This window comes from Oryzias latipes, chromosome 22 (assembly GCF_002234675.1).
Source record: "Oryzias latipes chromosome 22, ASM223467v1".
NCBI classification, from domain to species: Eukaryota; Metazoa; Chordata; class Actinopteri; order Beloniformes; family Adrianichthyidae; genus Oryzias; species Oryzias latipes.
This window is the reverse complement of record NC_019880.2, coordinates 9,279,694-9,295,734: the sequence shown is the minus strand read 5'-3', so window position 1 is coordinate 9,295,734 and position 16,041 is coordinate 9,279,694. Positions and strand designations below refer to the sequence as shown.

The 16,041-nt window shown below is 40.1% G+C and overlaps 1 protein-coding gene across 2 annotated transcripts; it reads right to left on the bottom strand.

Moving 5' to 3' along the window:
• Positions 1 to 2,166: 2,166 nt before the first annotated feature.
• e2f2 (E2F transcription factor 2) lies at positions 2,167 to 14,088 on the bottom strand. 2 transcript variants are annotated; one of them, XM_004082503.4, is made up of 7 exons: positions 13,326 to 14,088; positions 8,684 to 8,783; positions 8,149 to 8,368; positions 7,551 to 7,712; positions 7,355 to 7,469; positions 7,045 to 7,240; positions 2,167 to 3,905 (listed from the first exon to the last, which is right to left on the bottom strand). In XM_004082503.4, the coding sequence occupies exons 1-7, from the start codon at positions 13,596 to 13,598 to the stop codon at positions 3,646 to 3,648; spliced, it is 1,326 nt and encodes a 441-aa protein (XP_004082551.1). In that variant the 5' UTR covers positions 13,599 to 14,088; the 3' UTR covers positions 2,167 to 3,645. The 2 variants fall into 2 exon arrangements, with proteins under 2 accessions (XP_004082551.1, XP_011488580.1); XM_011490278.3 differs by having other exon boundaries at positions 7,045 to 7,243; positions 13,326 to 14,086.
• Between the last annotated feature and the right edge of the window lie 1,953 nt (positions 14,089 to 16,041).

Sequence of the window (16,041 nt, the reverse complement as noted above, 5' to 3'; positions counted from 1 at the left end):
AAACGACAAACAATACCGGAACTATCAGGCCATACAGTTTTGAGCCAGATGTCTGCTTGGACATTTTTTTTCATCTGCTCCTGATTCACAACAACTTATAGAAAGAAATACTCAGAAATGCAACTTTGAGTTTAATTTTTTTCATATACGTCCTCCATCATCAGAAAAATCTCACAAGAACACATTAAAAGCACTGTTTTCATTGACCTTCTTCACTCAGTCAGAGTGAGGAAAAGAGAACTGAGCATCTCCCAGTGACTCAGTTATTGTTTTCCTCCCCAGTCACCTCCCTTTTTTTTCTAAACTGCAATGATTTCCCATATCACACAATCTATCTCCTCCCACAGTGTATGGCAACCACTTGCTGTTCAGTAAAAATGAGTCATTTCTTTGGTAAATCTTTCAAAAGTTTGGAAGCAGAGAGCTTTTTTGGCGAGGTACACCCAACATAACCTACCTCATTCAGTCTTCTTCCTGTAAAGTGAACAACCGCCAGGATTTCTTATTGCTTCCCAGCATTTCAGAGGGGTACAACACACCGCTCCACCTTCATTTTTCTCCTTTCCTCTGTCTGTTGACTCAGCTCTGCAAGTCCCGCTACTAATTTACTACCTATATCAAAGCAGGAGGGCCAGGTTTACAGGAACATATCCTCTTTTCTGGTCAACAGAGAAGAAAATTGCAGAGGAAAAGACGTGGCTGCACCGAAGGCAGTCTGCTTTAACAACCACAAACAGCTCTGAAAATCCACCACCTCTGCCATTGGCAAGGCATCATATATGTGTAAAAACAAAGAAGAGTTTAGTTTTTGGCAATTTAAAGCCTCAGCTAACAATATTCGTGGTCTGTTTTTGCTAACACACACAGGTTGTGTGATATATTTGACTTGTCAGTTAAATACGTCAAGTTTAAGCTCACGTGCTGTTGTGTGCAACATCTGGCAATGGATATCTAACAAGCATCTGATTATGGTTAACAAGCTCAGTCACCTGAAAGGGCTCTTTATGGCTGGCTGCGAAAACTTTTTTAGGGCCCATGAACTTTTGCTTGTTCATAAAATGACATGAGAATGAACAGAACAAGCTTGTTAGGCTTAAAAAAAACCCTTTAAAATAGCTCATTAGGAGCCCTGTCAGTGAACTTGTTTTTGGAGATAAATATACTTACAGGACTCGTTTGTAGGAGTCTATTTTAGCAGTGTCATAAAATAATATCTTTTGTTTATTTTTGTGTCAACTCTGCCATGACCCTCACTGATCTCTGACCTCCCCTTTTTTCTTTTGCTTTTAGTGAGCTTGTTTCCAAAGCAACCCTCTCACAAAGAATGATGGGGGTTTTCGTGTCAGCCTGCCTGACATAGCATTAGTCAAAAGTTCTTTGGGAAACGTCTCTTTTCCTATAGGTCAGCATTATTAATAGTGAGAGCTTTGCTGCTTTTAGAATTACAAGAGAAAAGAAATAGTATTGACTTAATGTTTTGGTTTAAAATGCCGACCTCCCTGTGGCTAATTTAAGGCTGCAGATAGCCAAAGATATGGTTGCTTCTTTTTCTGAATTAAAAAAAACAATAACACTAACAAAGAAGCTAAACTGCATCAAAAGTTGTGAATTTTTAGATTATTTAAACCATTCTTAAAATTGTTTTCTGCACATTTAAAGACCCACTCAGATCATCTTTTGAGCTTTTTTAGAAGTGTTCTCAGTGTTTTTTTAATGACGATTATGTCATCAAAGATTTACATGAGTTGTGGATGGGACTGTTCGTGCAGAGCAACTTTCTTTCCCTTCCTGTTGCTCAGAGCTCAGTTTAGAGAGCTTGTGGACGCCTCAATGTATTTTCTACATCACCTAAAAGCTCTTATTCAAATCGCAATTTTTTATTTCTGCTACTGATTCCCAAAAATTTAAATAAATAATTCCTCAGAAATGCAAATTTATGCCAAATCTTCTTAATGTATGTTCTCCATCATCAGAAAAATGCCACAAGAAAATGTTAAAAACACTCTTTCATCAAAGTGGATCTTTAAAGAAAATTATTTCTTATTAGAATATGATTTCAACAAGAACAGATAAGTTCCTGCTTTAGAAAAACTACATTTGAATTTAAAGGAATAACTAAGTAGTATTTAGAGACTTTGTTGGCATATAAAATAATGATTCAAGGTATTCCAGGTGTAAGCACTGGCTTCAGTATTTATTTAACAACTTCAAACTGGCCACACAAAATTACCAAATAGTAAGTGCTGCAAGTCATTAAAAAATAATCCAAATTTTTTCTGAAAAATAGGCATAAATACAAAGCAATTTCTGTACAAATACCAAAAACAAAAACTAGTTTAAACGTAAAAGCCCTACAAATTCTGAGTTCACATTCTCTATTCTACAAGGTAAAAACCCACACACGCACAAGCACACCTCGGTACCCAACAACACACACTCATATTCAAGTTTTGTTAGGACAGGACAGTCAGCTTATCTCCAAATTGTAGAGGGAAAGCCAAATACAATAAAAAAATAGCATAAAAAAATTCAAATCTCTAGAACACTTCTCAATACATTTAACAGATAAAGTCATTGACTTTGTGCCTTTTGTTCATAAGCATTACTCCACAACATGAGGGAAACAAGAGGCTTGAAAACCTGAAAAACAAAGACACAAATTCTTCAATGTTTAACTATTTCCTAAACAAAAGAACTTATTTTTTTTTCTCATGAAAAATTGCTGCTAAATCAACAGCTTTCGTAAGTAGCTGCAGCACAAATGCTGCATTTCATTACCTGTGTTTTTTTCTCTTCTTCCTAAGAATTACAATAGTAGCTTTTTCCTACTAGAACATATAAAACCTATTAAATTTGCATCAACAGGGGAGCAAGATTGGCACAAAAAAAAACAGCCTTGGGAAACTAGCGAGAAAGAGAGATCCTCTTTGATTGTTCAGAGAGAAGCTATTATCCATCCTCTGGCTTTGGATCTTTGTTTTTGTTTTGTTTTTGGCACAAAATGCAGCACCAAACAGACACATGGCTTAATATGGAGCATAAGGCAGTGGAGAGTAAATCTCACCCGACAGAAGCAACATGAGTACCTTCAAAGAAGTCACTTTTTACAGTGTGATTCAAAAATACACGCACAGAATCCGCACAACTGTAGCTGAAAGAGTTCGTTCACAGCTTTCCTACAACTTTTTCACTCTTTGTGTGGTTCCTTATGGCTTTAGCTTACTCTCATCCAGTGTTTTCAAGCCTGTAAAGCTCCATTTAAATTAAAGCTGACATTATACAAGGCTGCCCCCTACAGGCCATTATTAGCAAAACACCAACTGGAAAAATCCTGAGTTGTCCATATGAATGCCTCATATCCTTTTTTGTTTAATACCACATGCACAGAAATTCTTTTTTCTTATCTTTCACTTTTGTAGTATACCACCAACCCCTGCTTTTTTAATTTTTATGAAATATAGCTCAAACTCCATGTAAGCGCTCTATAAGTCAAATCATCTTTACAGTATGTACAAATGATTTTTCATGAAGAACTTTAACAAAAGAATGGGGGGGATGCTCCCACAGGAATAAAAAAAAAAAAAAAAATGCGATGGCTTAATAGTGTGATTCATTTAAATATCCCATATTCTTCTGTTTTTTCCCTCAGCTCCTCAACAAGTCACCAAGATCATAAGAGTCAAAGAAATCAGAGACGCCCTCGCCATCCTCAAGGCTCCAGAGGTAATCGTCATGGTCCAAAGGTGGGGAGAAACTGACAAATGGGGTGTTTGCATCAGAGGTGAAGGAAGTGCCGGGAAGTTGGTCCTCAGTGATCTGGAGGAGGCTGGGAGGCAAACCCAGCAGACCCTCGACATCCAGGAGGGAGGTGGCGGCTGAGGTCGTGGCTGGTGCGGATTCACTAGCTGTGTTTAAAAATGACAAAAAGGAAGGAGGATGTTGAAATAACAATAACAACAGGGTCCCTTTAAAACATTGCAGTAATCAGACCTGCTGCAAATATGCACTATGATGAGGATAGTGGATTTCAATAATTACTTGATTGCGGTGAAATAATCAAAGATCTTTTCATTACAACCGATGAGTATTGCATTGTGTAATGTGCAATAATGATGACTAAAATGTTTGAATTACAATCAATAAGCTATTGATTTTCTTTAATTGATCTGCAATGTGTAGCAATAATTATTGGTTTAATGTGATCATGTGTTCTAATAATCAATGATTATTACATAATAGTTACAGTTACTGTTTACTGAAATCATTGTTATGTGCTGCTGCTGCTGCTGCATCCCAACACTCTGCTCACCTGGCAGGTGAGGCTAATAGTCCTGATCAGCACCTGCCAGGTATTTAAGTCAGGAGAGGCATGCAGAGAGAGCAGAGCAGGAGGCTGAGGAGCAGTGGTTTTGATTTGGAGCTGTGCTGGTTGCTTTGTTTCCCTTTTGATTCCCTCGTGGTCCTCAGCAGTCTTATACTGCTGGGTTTTGTTATTTTAGTTTGGGGGTTGGACCTTGGTATTCTTTATTTGCGGGCTTTGTTTATTTACTTTCAATAGTTAGATTTTGTTAGGCAGCCTTAGCAGGGAGCTGCTGACTCCGACGGTCAACGTGGGTCAGTTGTCTCCCTGAATTATTTTATGTTTGGCCAAGGCTCCAATCCCTCTGTTTTGTCTTTTGTTGGGACCAGCACAGTATTTATTTATTTCTTTTTGTTTCACAGGATACAGGTTACTTCTTCCTCGCAATAAACTGTTCCTAAACTTATTTGTTCCATCGTTCATATGTCTTGGCCCCTTTTTGATTTCCCTTAGACTGCGACAGGTTTGCCTGTCGGGGGGGCGTAACAATCATGAATTAATGTTTTCTAAACATAATCATTACTGGATTTGTTACTTGAAAAGAATCAATCGGATCAGAACCAGATTTAAAAAAACTGTAAAACTATAAAATGAATTAACTCAATAGGGGTGGGATTATATAAATTTGCTTCTTCCCACTCCTTTTCAAGGAATAAATCAAGCTATACTTGACTTTAGTAAATGATCACTGTATTTAATTAAGCAAATGTGATTTAAGTGACTTTTTTGTTTTGTTTTATTCTCTGTCTTTTTAATCTATGCATTTCAACATTCCTGTAATGACTTTGATAACTGTGTAAATTCTTTATTGCGTTGACTACAATGCTTAAAATAAATCAATAAATCCAGTCAAATCGATAATGTCCCACTCCAATCATCTTTTTAGCCATTTTAAAACCATTCCCAGTGGATCCTTTAATCATGATTATGCCGTTTTTAGCAACAGCAAAACAAAAACAAAAACGTGTGTTGTTTAGTACATAGTTCCTGCAGAATGGCAGTAGTTTTTCAGAATTTCCCCTCTGAGTCGTGTGAAGGACGGCTGCCACAGAGTAATAAGCACACCCCCTTCCCATCATCCCTTTGTTTACACGCTCTCCTGCCAGCTTAGAGACCCCTCACACCCCCAACATAACATCACCGATGCAACAAACGTGGTGAGCAATTTTGGAGCTATCCAGCCTCACAGTTTTGAGCCAGATATCAGCTCAGACGAGGAAAACGAAGGCGTACTCGGATCTATTTGTCTGCGGGGTGGGTGCATCGGGGTGGGTGCATCGGGGTGGAGCGGAACACTGAGCTTGTGGCTTTGCGTGGTAACTTGTACGTCACACTTAAAAGCTTTTTCGACAGTATTTCTAAAGGACCATCTCATCCCACATCTGTTCATTTGTGCCTTCATCCTGATCATCTCACAGCAAAGCTGGATGATCCAACAGAGAGGCAGCAGGAGAGGTGGGGGTTGCCGGTCGTGCCCTCATAGCCCAGATTCTGTCCTCGTCTTGGATTAAGATTAAGATTGTCTTGATTTTATTTTACTTTGACTTTTTTTAAAATGTTTTTTCATTGTTGGAATTTATTGGAGACCGTCGCCACTTCACAAAGTGTCGTTTTAATTGTCATGCTAATTTAGTTGAGCAAACACTGTTTTCATCTTGATTGCAGTAGTTAGATCCACTCAGATGAAAATTGTGTTTTTGTTGATTTTAGGATGTTCTCATAGAAATTTTCTGATGATGGAGGACATAAATACGGCATGAGCCCATTGGGACAACTATTGTTGTCTATATAAATAAATTGAATTGAATATATAGAGAAATAAGCTTAAAATTGCTGAGTATTTCTTTATTCAGATCGTTGTTAATCTGAAGTAGATGAAAGAATACAGTTGGAAAAATGTGACATAGAAAATAAACTGGGTGGGCCACAAGCTCCAAGCTCTTAGCAAGGAAGGGAAAGGGGGGCGGGTGGCTCTGTGCCAATTGTGCCGCCCACACTTCAGAGGTAAGTTTCAAATGAACTACTGCTGCTCTGCAGAAACTACGTCCAAGAATATGAGGGTGTTTTTTTGATTTTGGCTAAAAACTGCATAATCATAATTAGAAGACCACTGGTGTAGGTACCATAACCATTCGGCGTGCATCAACCGTTCAGGGTCCTTCGACTAGTGCTGACGTCACATTATGTGATTGGCTGTCCAATGGCGTATCAGATAGTGATTGGTCTGGACAAATTACGATAACACCATAGAAGAAGATATTATACGGTCCCTTGTAAACAAACAGAGCTCTGACAAAGAGCAAGACTATCTTCTAAATGTGCTTTTATTATTGTTATCATTATTATTAAGTGCATTTGCAGCCGAGCGGACTGTGGTCCGAACCCTTCTCCGGACCGCACACTATAACAAAGCACCTTCCCTGCCGAAGCTACGAGACTCCAGCTGTTCTGCTCAGAGACACGGTTCACTCTGTGGAGCAGCCGGTTCATTATAACAGCCACAGATCTTTTTACAAAGTGGGTTGTAGCAAAATCTCTCTATAAACACTACAAAGAATAATAAAACCCTACAAAAAACGGATTCAGTCTAAAAACTGCAATTAAAGTTTGACACTGAAATATTTCTGCAACAAATGTCAGATTAATGGGAAGTTAATAAATATAAAGAGCAGGCTGTGGCTTACAGTCATCAGGCTCCTTTTTAATACTGCAGCTCAGAGGTTCTGCTGGGGCTGCACCCGGTTGGCCGAGGCTGTGAGGAGATGCCTTACTCGGGTTGAGGATGCTTTTAACCGGGCTGGGATCTTCAAGACCCTCCTCAGGACATAGGTAGACCTCTATGGGCCCATTTTTACTCTTTAAATAGATCTGCAATGAGCCCTGCTGTAAAGAGGAAACAAGAAAAAGGAAGTTTACTACTTGAAGAATTCCAATAACATATTAATAAATAAGAAGTACAAATGGGTGATTAAAAAAAAAAAAAAGAAGTCTTACCGCTGCCGTTTCTGGCACCTCCAGCTTGGTTTCAGCTGGAGCTTTCACAGCTATAACCGTCTGGTCTCTGAGACTGGCAATGGAGCGGATGTCCTGGTACGTCACGTAGCCCAGCGTGAGCTTTGGTCAAGGTACCAACAGCTGAGTTGTGTCAATATGACGGTCATTTCCTCAAACCGCTCTATAAAAAGGATATCTCTGACTGTCTTTGTACTCTGTGAGCTGTTTGAGCTTGGTGGTGCTCGACTGTATCAGGTCATCCAGGGATCTCTCTGCTCTGTCCAGGTCCACCAGCTCTCTCCTCAAGGAGCAAGCCTTCTCTCCCCCACTGGCCCCGCCTCGAAATACATCTCCCACTCTAAAGAACCACAAACAATGATCCCAATTGAGGATTTTCCGTCACAGAAAGCAAAGCCTACTTCACACCCAGTGAAATTTTGAATTAGAAAATGAGAACAAAGGGCATCAGGTCAGTGATGTGATAGTTTGCCATCAGTTGGTACATTGGCGTAGCCACAATCTATCATGGTGGTGATTATTGGAGTAATGAGTTATTTTCTGCCTATTTTTTTACTTTTAATTCCACGAGTAGAATTTTTACATTTGAAGTATTTCAAATGCTTTTGCAAAATGTGAAATGACTACAATTTCTGTTATCTTCAAATCAATCAATTGCACTTGAAAGCATCATTGTTAGGGATGTCGGACATTCATTATGAATCTAATGTCAGAAATACAGAATCCCTCATCCAATCCTCTGCTGGTGTTATTTAATTATCCCCCTTTGAACTTACAGCCACTGGATGTTGTTTTTGGACTTCTTTCGAATGAGCTGGACTCCCTCCAGGACGTTAGTGATGTCATAGATGCGTCTCTTCTGCACTTCCAGAACTTCGGTAGCCCAGTTCAGGTCAAGAACTCCATCAGGGGACTCGGCGATCAAACCCACAAATTTTTTGGTCAGCAGGCCCAGTGAGGTGTCGTACCGCGTCCGCTCGCCCGGAGACTTTGGCGCTGAGAGTTATAATGCAAAAAAAAAGGTCAAACCAACAGAGAAATACCATTTACAATATTTTCTGCACTATAAAGCACACTTAAAGGCCTAAGTTTTTTTCCAAAGTTCATTCATTGACGATGCGCCCTAATAATTCAATGTGCCCTATTTTAAAACTATTGTATTTTCCCAATTTATCTGAACCAACTTTGGGATTTCTGCCTGTAGTGGTATTATATTCAATCCTGCAAAACCTCTTTTTACCCCTAAACCTGACCATATTCTGCACCTGCAACAGTTAAACTTTAATTCTCCAATCCGTAAGGTCTACCCACTCCTTGGACTTGGTATCCTTGCTGCAGTAATGCCTTTGTCTTTGGGGGTCCGAAACTCTGTAAGGCACTCAGGGTCTTCCAGGTCCAGCTTCCTTTTAGCCTGGAAAGCAAAGGATTGTTCCACATTAAGACAAGTGATCATGTTTCCCAACTGCTATGAAGCTGTTCTCCTTTTAGATCGATAATCTACTAGGAAATCTTCCTGCATTTATTCGATGGGTTTGGCAAATCACAAAAGTGAGGTGGGGGGGGGGGGGGGCTTGCTCAACGTAGCTGGGTTGTAAATGTGCCAACAGTCCTCAAGTGCATGAACAAAGCATCCCCCCTCTCACTTTCCCAAGCACTCCGATGAGGGGCTGATTGTGTGTGGGCGAAAAGGCATGGAAAGTGATTGGCCCCCGACCCGCTGCCTGCCCCTGTTCCATGTGGTTGGAACCTCACCTTTCTTCTTCCTCTGACACCTTCATCTTTTCACCCCGTCCCTTCACAAATAGTTCACAACAAAGGCCTCTTTGTCAAATCAGCGGCAAATAAGGCACACGAGGCGATTTAGTCGACAGGTTTGGGTAACTGCCGCCTTCAGAGACGAGAAAAGTGGCCCATTGACGGCTGAGGGGACCAAGGAACGGCGGGATTGTCCAAACACACAGACTGATGTGACCACATGTTAGCTCCTGACATCTGGAGCAGTGTAGATGCAAATGTAACAGGCTTTAGGAAGGTGGATTTACCTGCAGCAGCAAAAGCAGGCAACTACAGTTTTATTCATGCTGTCTTGAGCGATTCAAAAGTTCTTCGAGGACGAGTAGGGTAGGAGTAGAAGTTACCAACTGGATTGGTTTAAATCAAAACTGCACAAAGGCAGTTTGAATCCGAGCTGTAAACCTGGTTGTGTGTTGTAAAAAGGGTAACGACGGTTTTCGGTTCAGGTGGGCGCTATGGGAGCTCCCTTTTGTTTTTCTGCAGAATTCTTTGGTGACTCAATCATTATAGAAAAACAGCCTCTACTGGAAAAACAACTGGCTTTTGTTTGATTAAAAACTACAGTAACAATGAATTGGCCGTTTAAAGGTTCGCAGGCAAGTCGGTTTTAGCCAAAGCTAAACCATTTCCAAGAAAAATCAACTGCTGTAAAGGTTAGTTGTTAACTATAAAGACTAGATAGCTCCCCTCCTCATTGACTCATTATCTCCCTGACAAGCAGTATCACTTCCCTCATGCTGGCTACAGCCTCACCCCGTCTGCTTACTGAGTTACACCCAAAGCACGTGGCCTCCTCCTCCTCTTTCTCCTTCTTCTGCACTACATTCTTGGACTGATTCCCACCCCCTCTACTGCCATACTGAAATCTCTACGTTGGCTCTTCCCACGCGCGCATTCCTGTCACGTGAACGTGAGATCCAGCCCCGTCCGGGCTTAAAAAAACCAACAAACTTAGCCGGTCAGATTCCATCCATGCGAAAGCAAATTACAGTAGGCCTGCAAACGCCCTCATCTTTGCACAGAGTCGCTCATGGCGCCACACCTGTTGGGCAACCTTACATGGAAACGAGCTAATTTGTTGTTTGTCAGTGCTGACAGGGCAAAGCAAATCCATTCCTGGATGGGAATACAGCTTTGCGATGAGAACAAAAACCCCGTAAGGGCGTAATGCGCCTGGGGTCGGGCTGACCTGAGGCAAAAGAAGGTGGCTGATGGGAGGAATGCAAATGAAAATGTGACAAATGACTCTGGCAGCAGCGTGATTGAGACGCTAACCACAGGGGCTTGAAGAAAGCAACTTAAAGCTATTTATAGAAGGGTACATTCCTACCAGGTAGAAAGACACGCATTTGACCAAAAAAGTTGTCCTTCTTAACAGTTTGCATCCCATCAAGGCAGACATACTACAAAATACAAGAGATTTTGAGTGGTTGCAACAATTTTCTTTACACCCTAGTGCTTTAATTAGCTGCTACAAACATATTACATTCTATCCGGAATGCAGAATCCTACAGCCAATCCAAGTTTACCTTTCCCTATAAACCCTCCACGGCTTAAAACGAAAGCTGAAGTCAAAATGGGGAGTTAAAATTTCAGTTCTATTTGTTTCTGAAAATTCACAATAAAAAAAAGGCTTAAATGAACGTTTTATTTTTTAACTCCCCAGAAAACAATCGGCTTTGTAACATTTCTTTTTTTCAAAGTGAATTTGAAGGTAACTACCAATCCAGGTTAAGACGATGCCTTAACCTTTAAAGTCCCACTCCGCTCATCTTTTGGTCAAATGGAAAAACAAAAACTGTCCATTTTCAAGGACATAGTTTCTACAGAGCCGCAGGGGTTCATTAGAAATTCCTTTCTGATTGTGGGCGGGATCATTGGCGCAGAGCAACCCCGACCCCCCTTTCCTTCCTGTTGATGACAGCTTGTGACCTGCCCAGTGCATCTTCGACATCACAATTAAGCTCTTTTTCAAACTACATTTTATCGTGGGCTCCTGATTCACAACGATTTGAATAAATAAATACTCAGAAATGCTATTTTAAAGTTAATTTTCTTTATATATGTCCTCTATAATCAGACAAATGCCACAAGTACATGTTAAAAACACCACTGAGGTGGGTCTTTAATGACCAAACTGCAAGAGAAGCATTCCTAAAAACATTAGCAAGGATTCTGCATGCAGATCAAAATGTAGAATTTAGGTTGAAGCATCCCTTAATACTAAACAGTATTGTAAATGTATGGTGTAAAATTAATCTATTGTATTTCTTTTTAAGATTTTGACTAAACTACATGAACATGACAGTTCCTGGTTTGGAATTGTGTGGATAAACTGTGATGTATTTTTGTCAGGGGTATCCTGAGTAGACAAATGGATGCATGCGGGGCATCTGAAAACTCCAAGTGAAAGACCAGCCATGACCTTTAGAGTGATGGCCTGAAGACTGTAACACATTTTGCATCATCATCAAGCCCAAAAGGAAATTCTATTTCATAACACTCTGAACTGTCTCCACACCCTGGTTAAAAGTCAATGATGCACTGACGTTTACTACACAGCATGATTGGTACATAAATGTGAGACATCTGCAGCTAAAGTCAACAAAAGCTGTTCAAAATCAACTTAAGGATGTTATTTTTTTGTACATGTCGTCTACAGAGTGTTGAAAGGTTGAGTCTATGGGATCTCAGGGCTAGGGTTCCGTTTATGAGGCAGAAATGCAAAAGAGTGGTGGTTATTTTGTTGTTAAAGGAAGTGTGCTGCATATGCAGCAGTTCCTGTAAACACAAGGCCTGCACCCAAGCAGCTGTGATGGCAAAACCCAGTTTCCAGGAGATCGCTTCAAACAACACCGCGGCTCAGATCAAGTGCAAATAAACCCTCAATGGAGAAAATCTGCGCATCTTCACTTGATAATTACAATATAATGACAGTAAAGGTGTGAAATTTATGATGACACTTCATTGAAGAGGCATCGTGTGTTTATAAATGTGTCATTTCTGCAGAAATTGTGTTGCATTGATTTTTCTTTATTTTTTATAACTCATTATAATACACATTTATAAACATCTTAGAATCTAAGATCTCCCAATTATACAAAAAAAGAGCCAACGATATGAGTTTCCGAAAACGTTTTACTCTAAAGTTCTTCTATTACTGTTGAAATAAGCATGCACACATGGAAAAATGTTAAAAATGATCATTGTTTTACAGAATAAACACAATATCTATGGAGACAAAACCTATAAATCCTGGTGTATTTTTTAAGACTTAGCTATAAACTTGGTGTTAATGCTGGATGAGGAAGAAGAATGCCTTTATGAGATGTAAAAACGCAAACTTGAACAGTAAAATCACCTCAACATATGATAAGCCAGGTGGTAGCCTATTTCTAACTGTCCAAGTAATCCTCTTGGAGGGCCTATTAGTGGATCCACGCTCCTGGGCCAAGGGGTCAGCGTGAGATTTGAAGAGCCTGCACACTCTCCAACAACTAAATGAACGATGGGAGATTTTAATAGAAGTGGCAGCATGCATGTGGATCAGAATCCACAGCAGATCAACAGCATAATCCTTTAGGAAACATAGTGAATGGAAGTTTTTTTTTTTTTTTTTCCTCAATCAAAAAGCTCTGTGGGGAAAGCAAACAGTTGCTCACTCATGACACCCTGCTTCCTGCAGTTGCATGAACAGGTTACACAGGTCCAGCACTGGTTAACTGACAGGTGCAGATGGAGCAGCTGTCTCTGGGTGTAGTCTGCAAATGCAGGAGTAAGGGAAATAATGCCTCCAACCAGCACAGCCATGCCCTCAGTATTGTCTTCTGGTCTGTAAGCCATCCTGACTCACTGCAGTATAGGGGGCCACTCATCCTACATTTTTTCGCAAGGGACCTCTAAACAAGATCAAACTGGGGGCCCCTTCCTCTTTATCTGCCACATCAAAAACAATCACACTGGCTTGCTCCAGCTATACAGCTGGACTGCGTGGAGAGATGCACACACATGGGGGAAAAAGGCCCCTCTGTGGCTTATCGCGTCAAAACATAATTGCAAAACTGCGCATGCCGATGGAAATCATGCATTATTCCTCCCACATGGGCACAAGAAATCCCTTGTTCATAAGAGAAAAATGAGCTGCAGAAATGCTCCTTACCGGCAGCCGCCCGGAGGATGATCTGATGGGTTTAGCCTCGGGGCCGTGGGGGGTTGAATACAGGCTGTTGGCTCTTTGTTCGGCCGCAGCCGTGTTACCGATCTGGGTGAAATACCCGATCGGTACCGCGTGCATGGGCGGGCTGGACAGTCCGGTGCTGAAGAAGTCGCTCTTCACTCCTCCGGACGACAAAACCTTCATTTTCTGCTGGGAGGCGAGCGCCACTGCTGGCCGAACCGAAGCCGGAGAGACGCCTTTAGGCACCCGCATCATTTTCCCGAGGAAAACCTCAATTACCGGATTGGTCAAGCGGGGAGAGAAGCGCGCCGTTAGGGCCAGCGCGACGATCACCGGCTTTAGAGAATAATATTATCCCCGAAGAAGACGTCGACAAAAGAAGAAAGAATTGCAAATACTAAATTAATATTTTCAAAATAAAATGCACGAATTAAATCCGCAATATGACGCTGTTTCCTAATAATAATCGTTGATAGATTCGTTCCTCTTCTTAGTTCGTTTTTTTATAAGTCGTATTTAACTTGTCTTACCAGATCCAAAAACGATTCCGAATATAAATTAGTTTCTTCAAACATGCGGGACTTTAAAGTTCGACTCGAAAATGCGTCTCGGGGACAAACGCTAGAACTTCTGGTGAGTCCTTCCGACTGCGGATTCCGACCCAGTGTGCGGCTGCCGTCAGTCCACCTCGGGGTGCCCCTTCTCCATTCAACGCGACAGGAGCTGCAGCTGAATAGTCTTTTTAGCGCCAAACTCCGTCCCGCGAAATTCGGATCTCCCGCGGTTGTAGAGCGCCCCTGATTGGCTGGTGGCACGCTCGGCTTGTCATATTTGCATAAAACAGTTGTTCGGGGCAGGGCCTGGTTTTCTTAAAGAGACAGTACACGAATTCTCCACACGCGCCTTAAGCTGTCTCACTTGAACTGTTTGTTACAGAAACAAAAAAAACCAATATTAAGAAACTAATTTTAAGCACTTAACTTTACCAAATACAAGCAAAAATACTACATTTAAAGTCAAACTACTCAAAACTTTTACAATTTGGAGTATGAATCCAAATTAAAATGGACTAAAATGACTATTAGTACGACAAAAGGAATGCAACTAAATGTGAAATTGTAGTTCAAACAAATATTAACTTTGAATTGTACATATTTACTAAAATAGATCCCAAAATAGTTGTAAAAAGTGTCATTTAGTTATTAAAAGAACTCCATTTCCTTCAGAATTTATATTTCTGGTGACAATAGAGCACACATTTGTAAACGTATTTCCTAAAATAAGGAAAGTGGCACACAGCAAGGGGCAGCCCTGCATTGTCTGTACATGATAATTGGATTCACCACTCTTGCTTATTGGCTCACAAAAGATATTGAAAGAAAACACCCCCTCCCCCATCTTTGGCGACCAAACCCAAGCCAGATGACTTGACCCCTATTGGCCAAGAACGAGGAGACCTAAAGCCTCCCATGGACGGTACGTCTTTAAAGAGTGGAATTTCTTCCAATAAAACCTATAAAAAGTCGCGGGTAATCAGATAAACGCCTAGTGTTGTTGACCTAAAACTGAAGTTGTGACTTGAAATCTTAGTTCTTGGTCATCATGGAGGATTGTTGATGTGTTTTCATTTGTCCAATAAAATTATATGTGCAACATTGAAAAGTTGTAGGTAAAAAACATGCCTTCTAAACTGGACTAAGCCGGCATCATGTTTTCTACTTGCGTCAGTTGGGTTTTATTACAGTAAAACTTTGGAGTTGTTTAGTCATTTGGTACAATTTTTTTAATGGTTTATTTCAAGCAATCAAATTGGAATCATACACAAAAACAATACAATCACCAGTTATACATTCATACAATGGCGAACCAAACTTATGATAATTAGGCATAATAAATATTGCTTGAAAGGGAGTGGAAGGAAGCAAATTTATATAATCCCACCCCTAATCTACCGTAACCATTTTATTACATGATTTATCAATATCCGGCTCCTAGCTTTTATCAGACAGAATTAAGAATCCTGAGGTATCAATTAAGCACATGACAAAGATTAATTACTTAAATTATTATGTAAAAAATAACGTTTAGAAATCAACATGGCAATTGCAGATCATTTATCCAAAATATATGCAATTATGTTACTTAAAAAAAAGTCATGTATATGATTAATAAAAATACTATATCAGTAAAATAGACAGAACACTGTTTCAAAAGTCTTCATAGAAAGAAATTCTCAAGTTTTAAAAGTTACAATATATGCAAAATTATGTCACATTAAGAAAAATCATGAATCAATTTTTAAATTTTTGGAGCAAATGAAGTAATATTATTAGAAAAATCAATTTAACCATCTTGCATAATTGATTAAGCATTTATTATAAATTTTTAACCATTGACAGTCATTTTGCAATTGCTGTGTTCAGGTCAGAACTATAGGATGCTGCTTTAAAAGTATTGTTATCTCTTTATTTAGTCATCCTTTTTTCAGTTTGAAAACTAAAGGATTTTAGCCTCCCAGAGCTTTGGTTCAGTCATTCTGCTGACAGAAAGCTCACATTGAGTCAGGGACGCCCTTTGTGCTGGACCACTAACTTAAGTCTATCCGCCCAAAGATTCTTTGAAATGCTTTCAGTTTCAGGGATTCCTTTGCTGGATAACCTGTGACTTTTCTAAAATAGTCTATTTGCATTTATGAGAG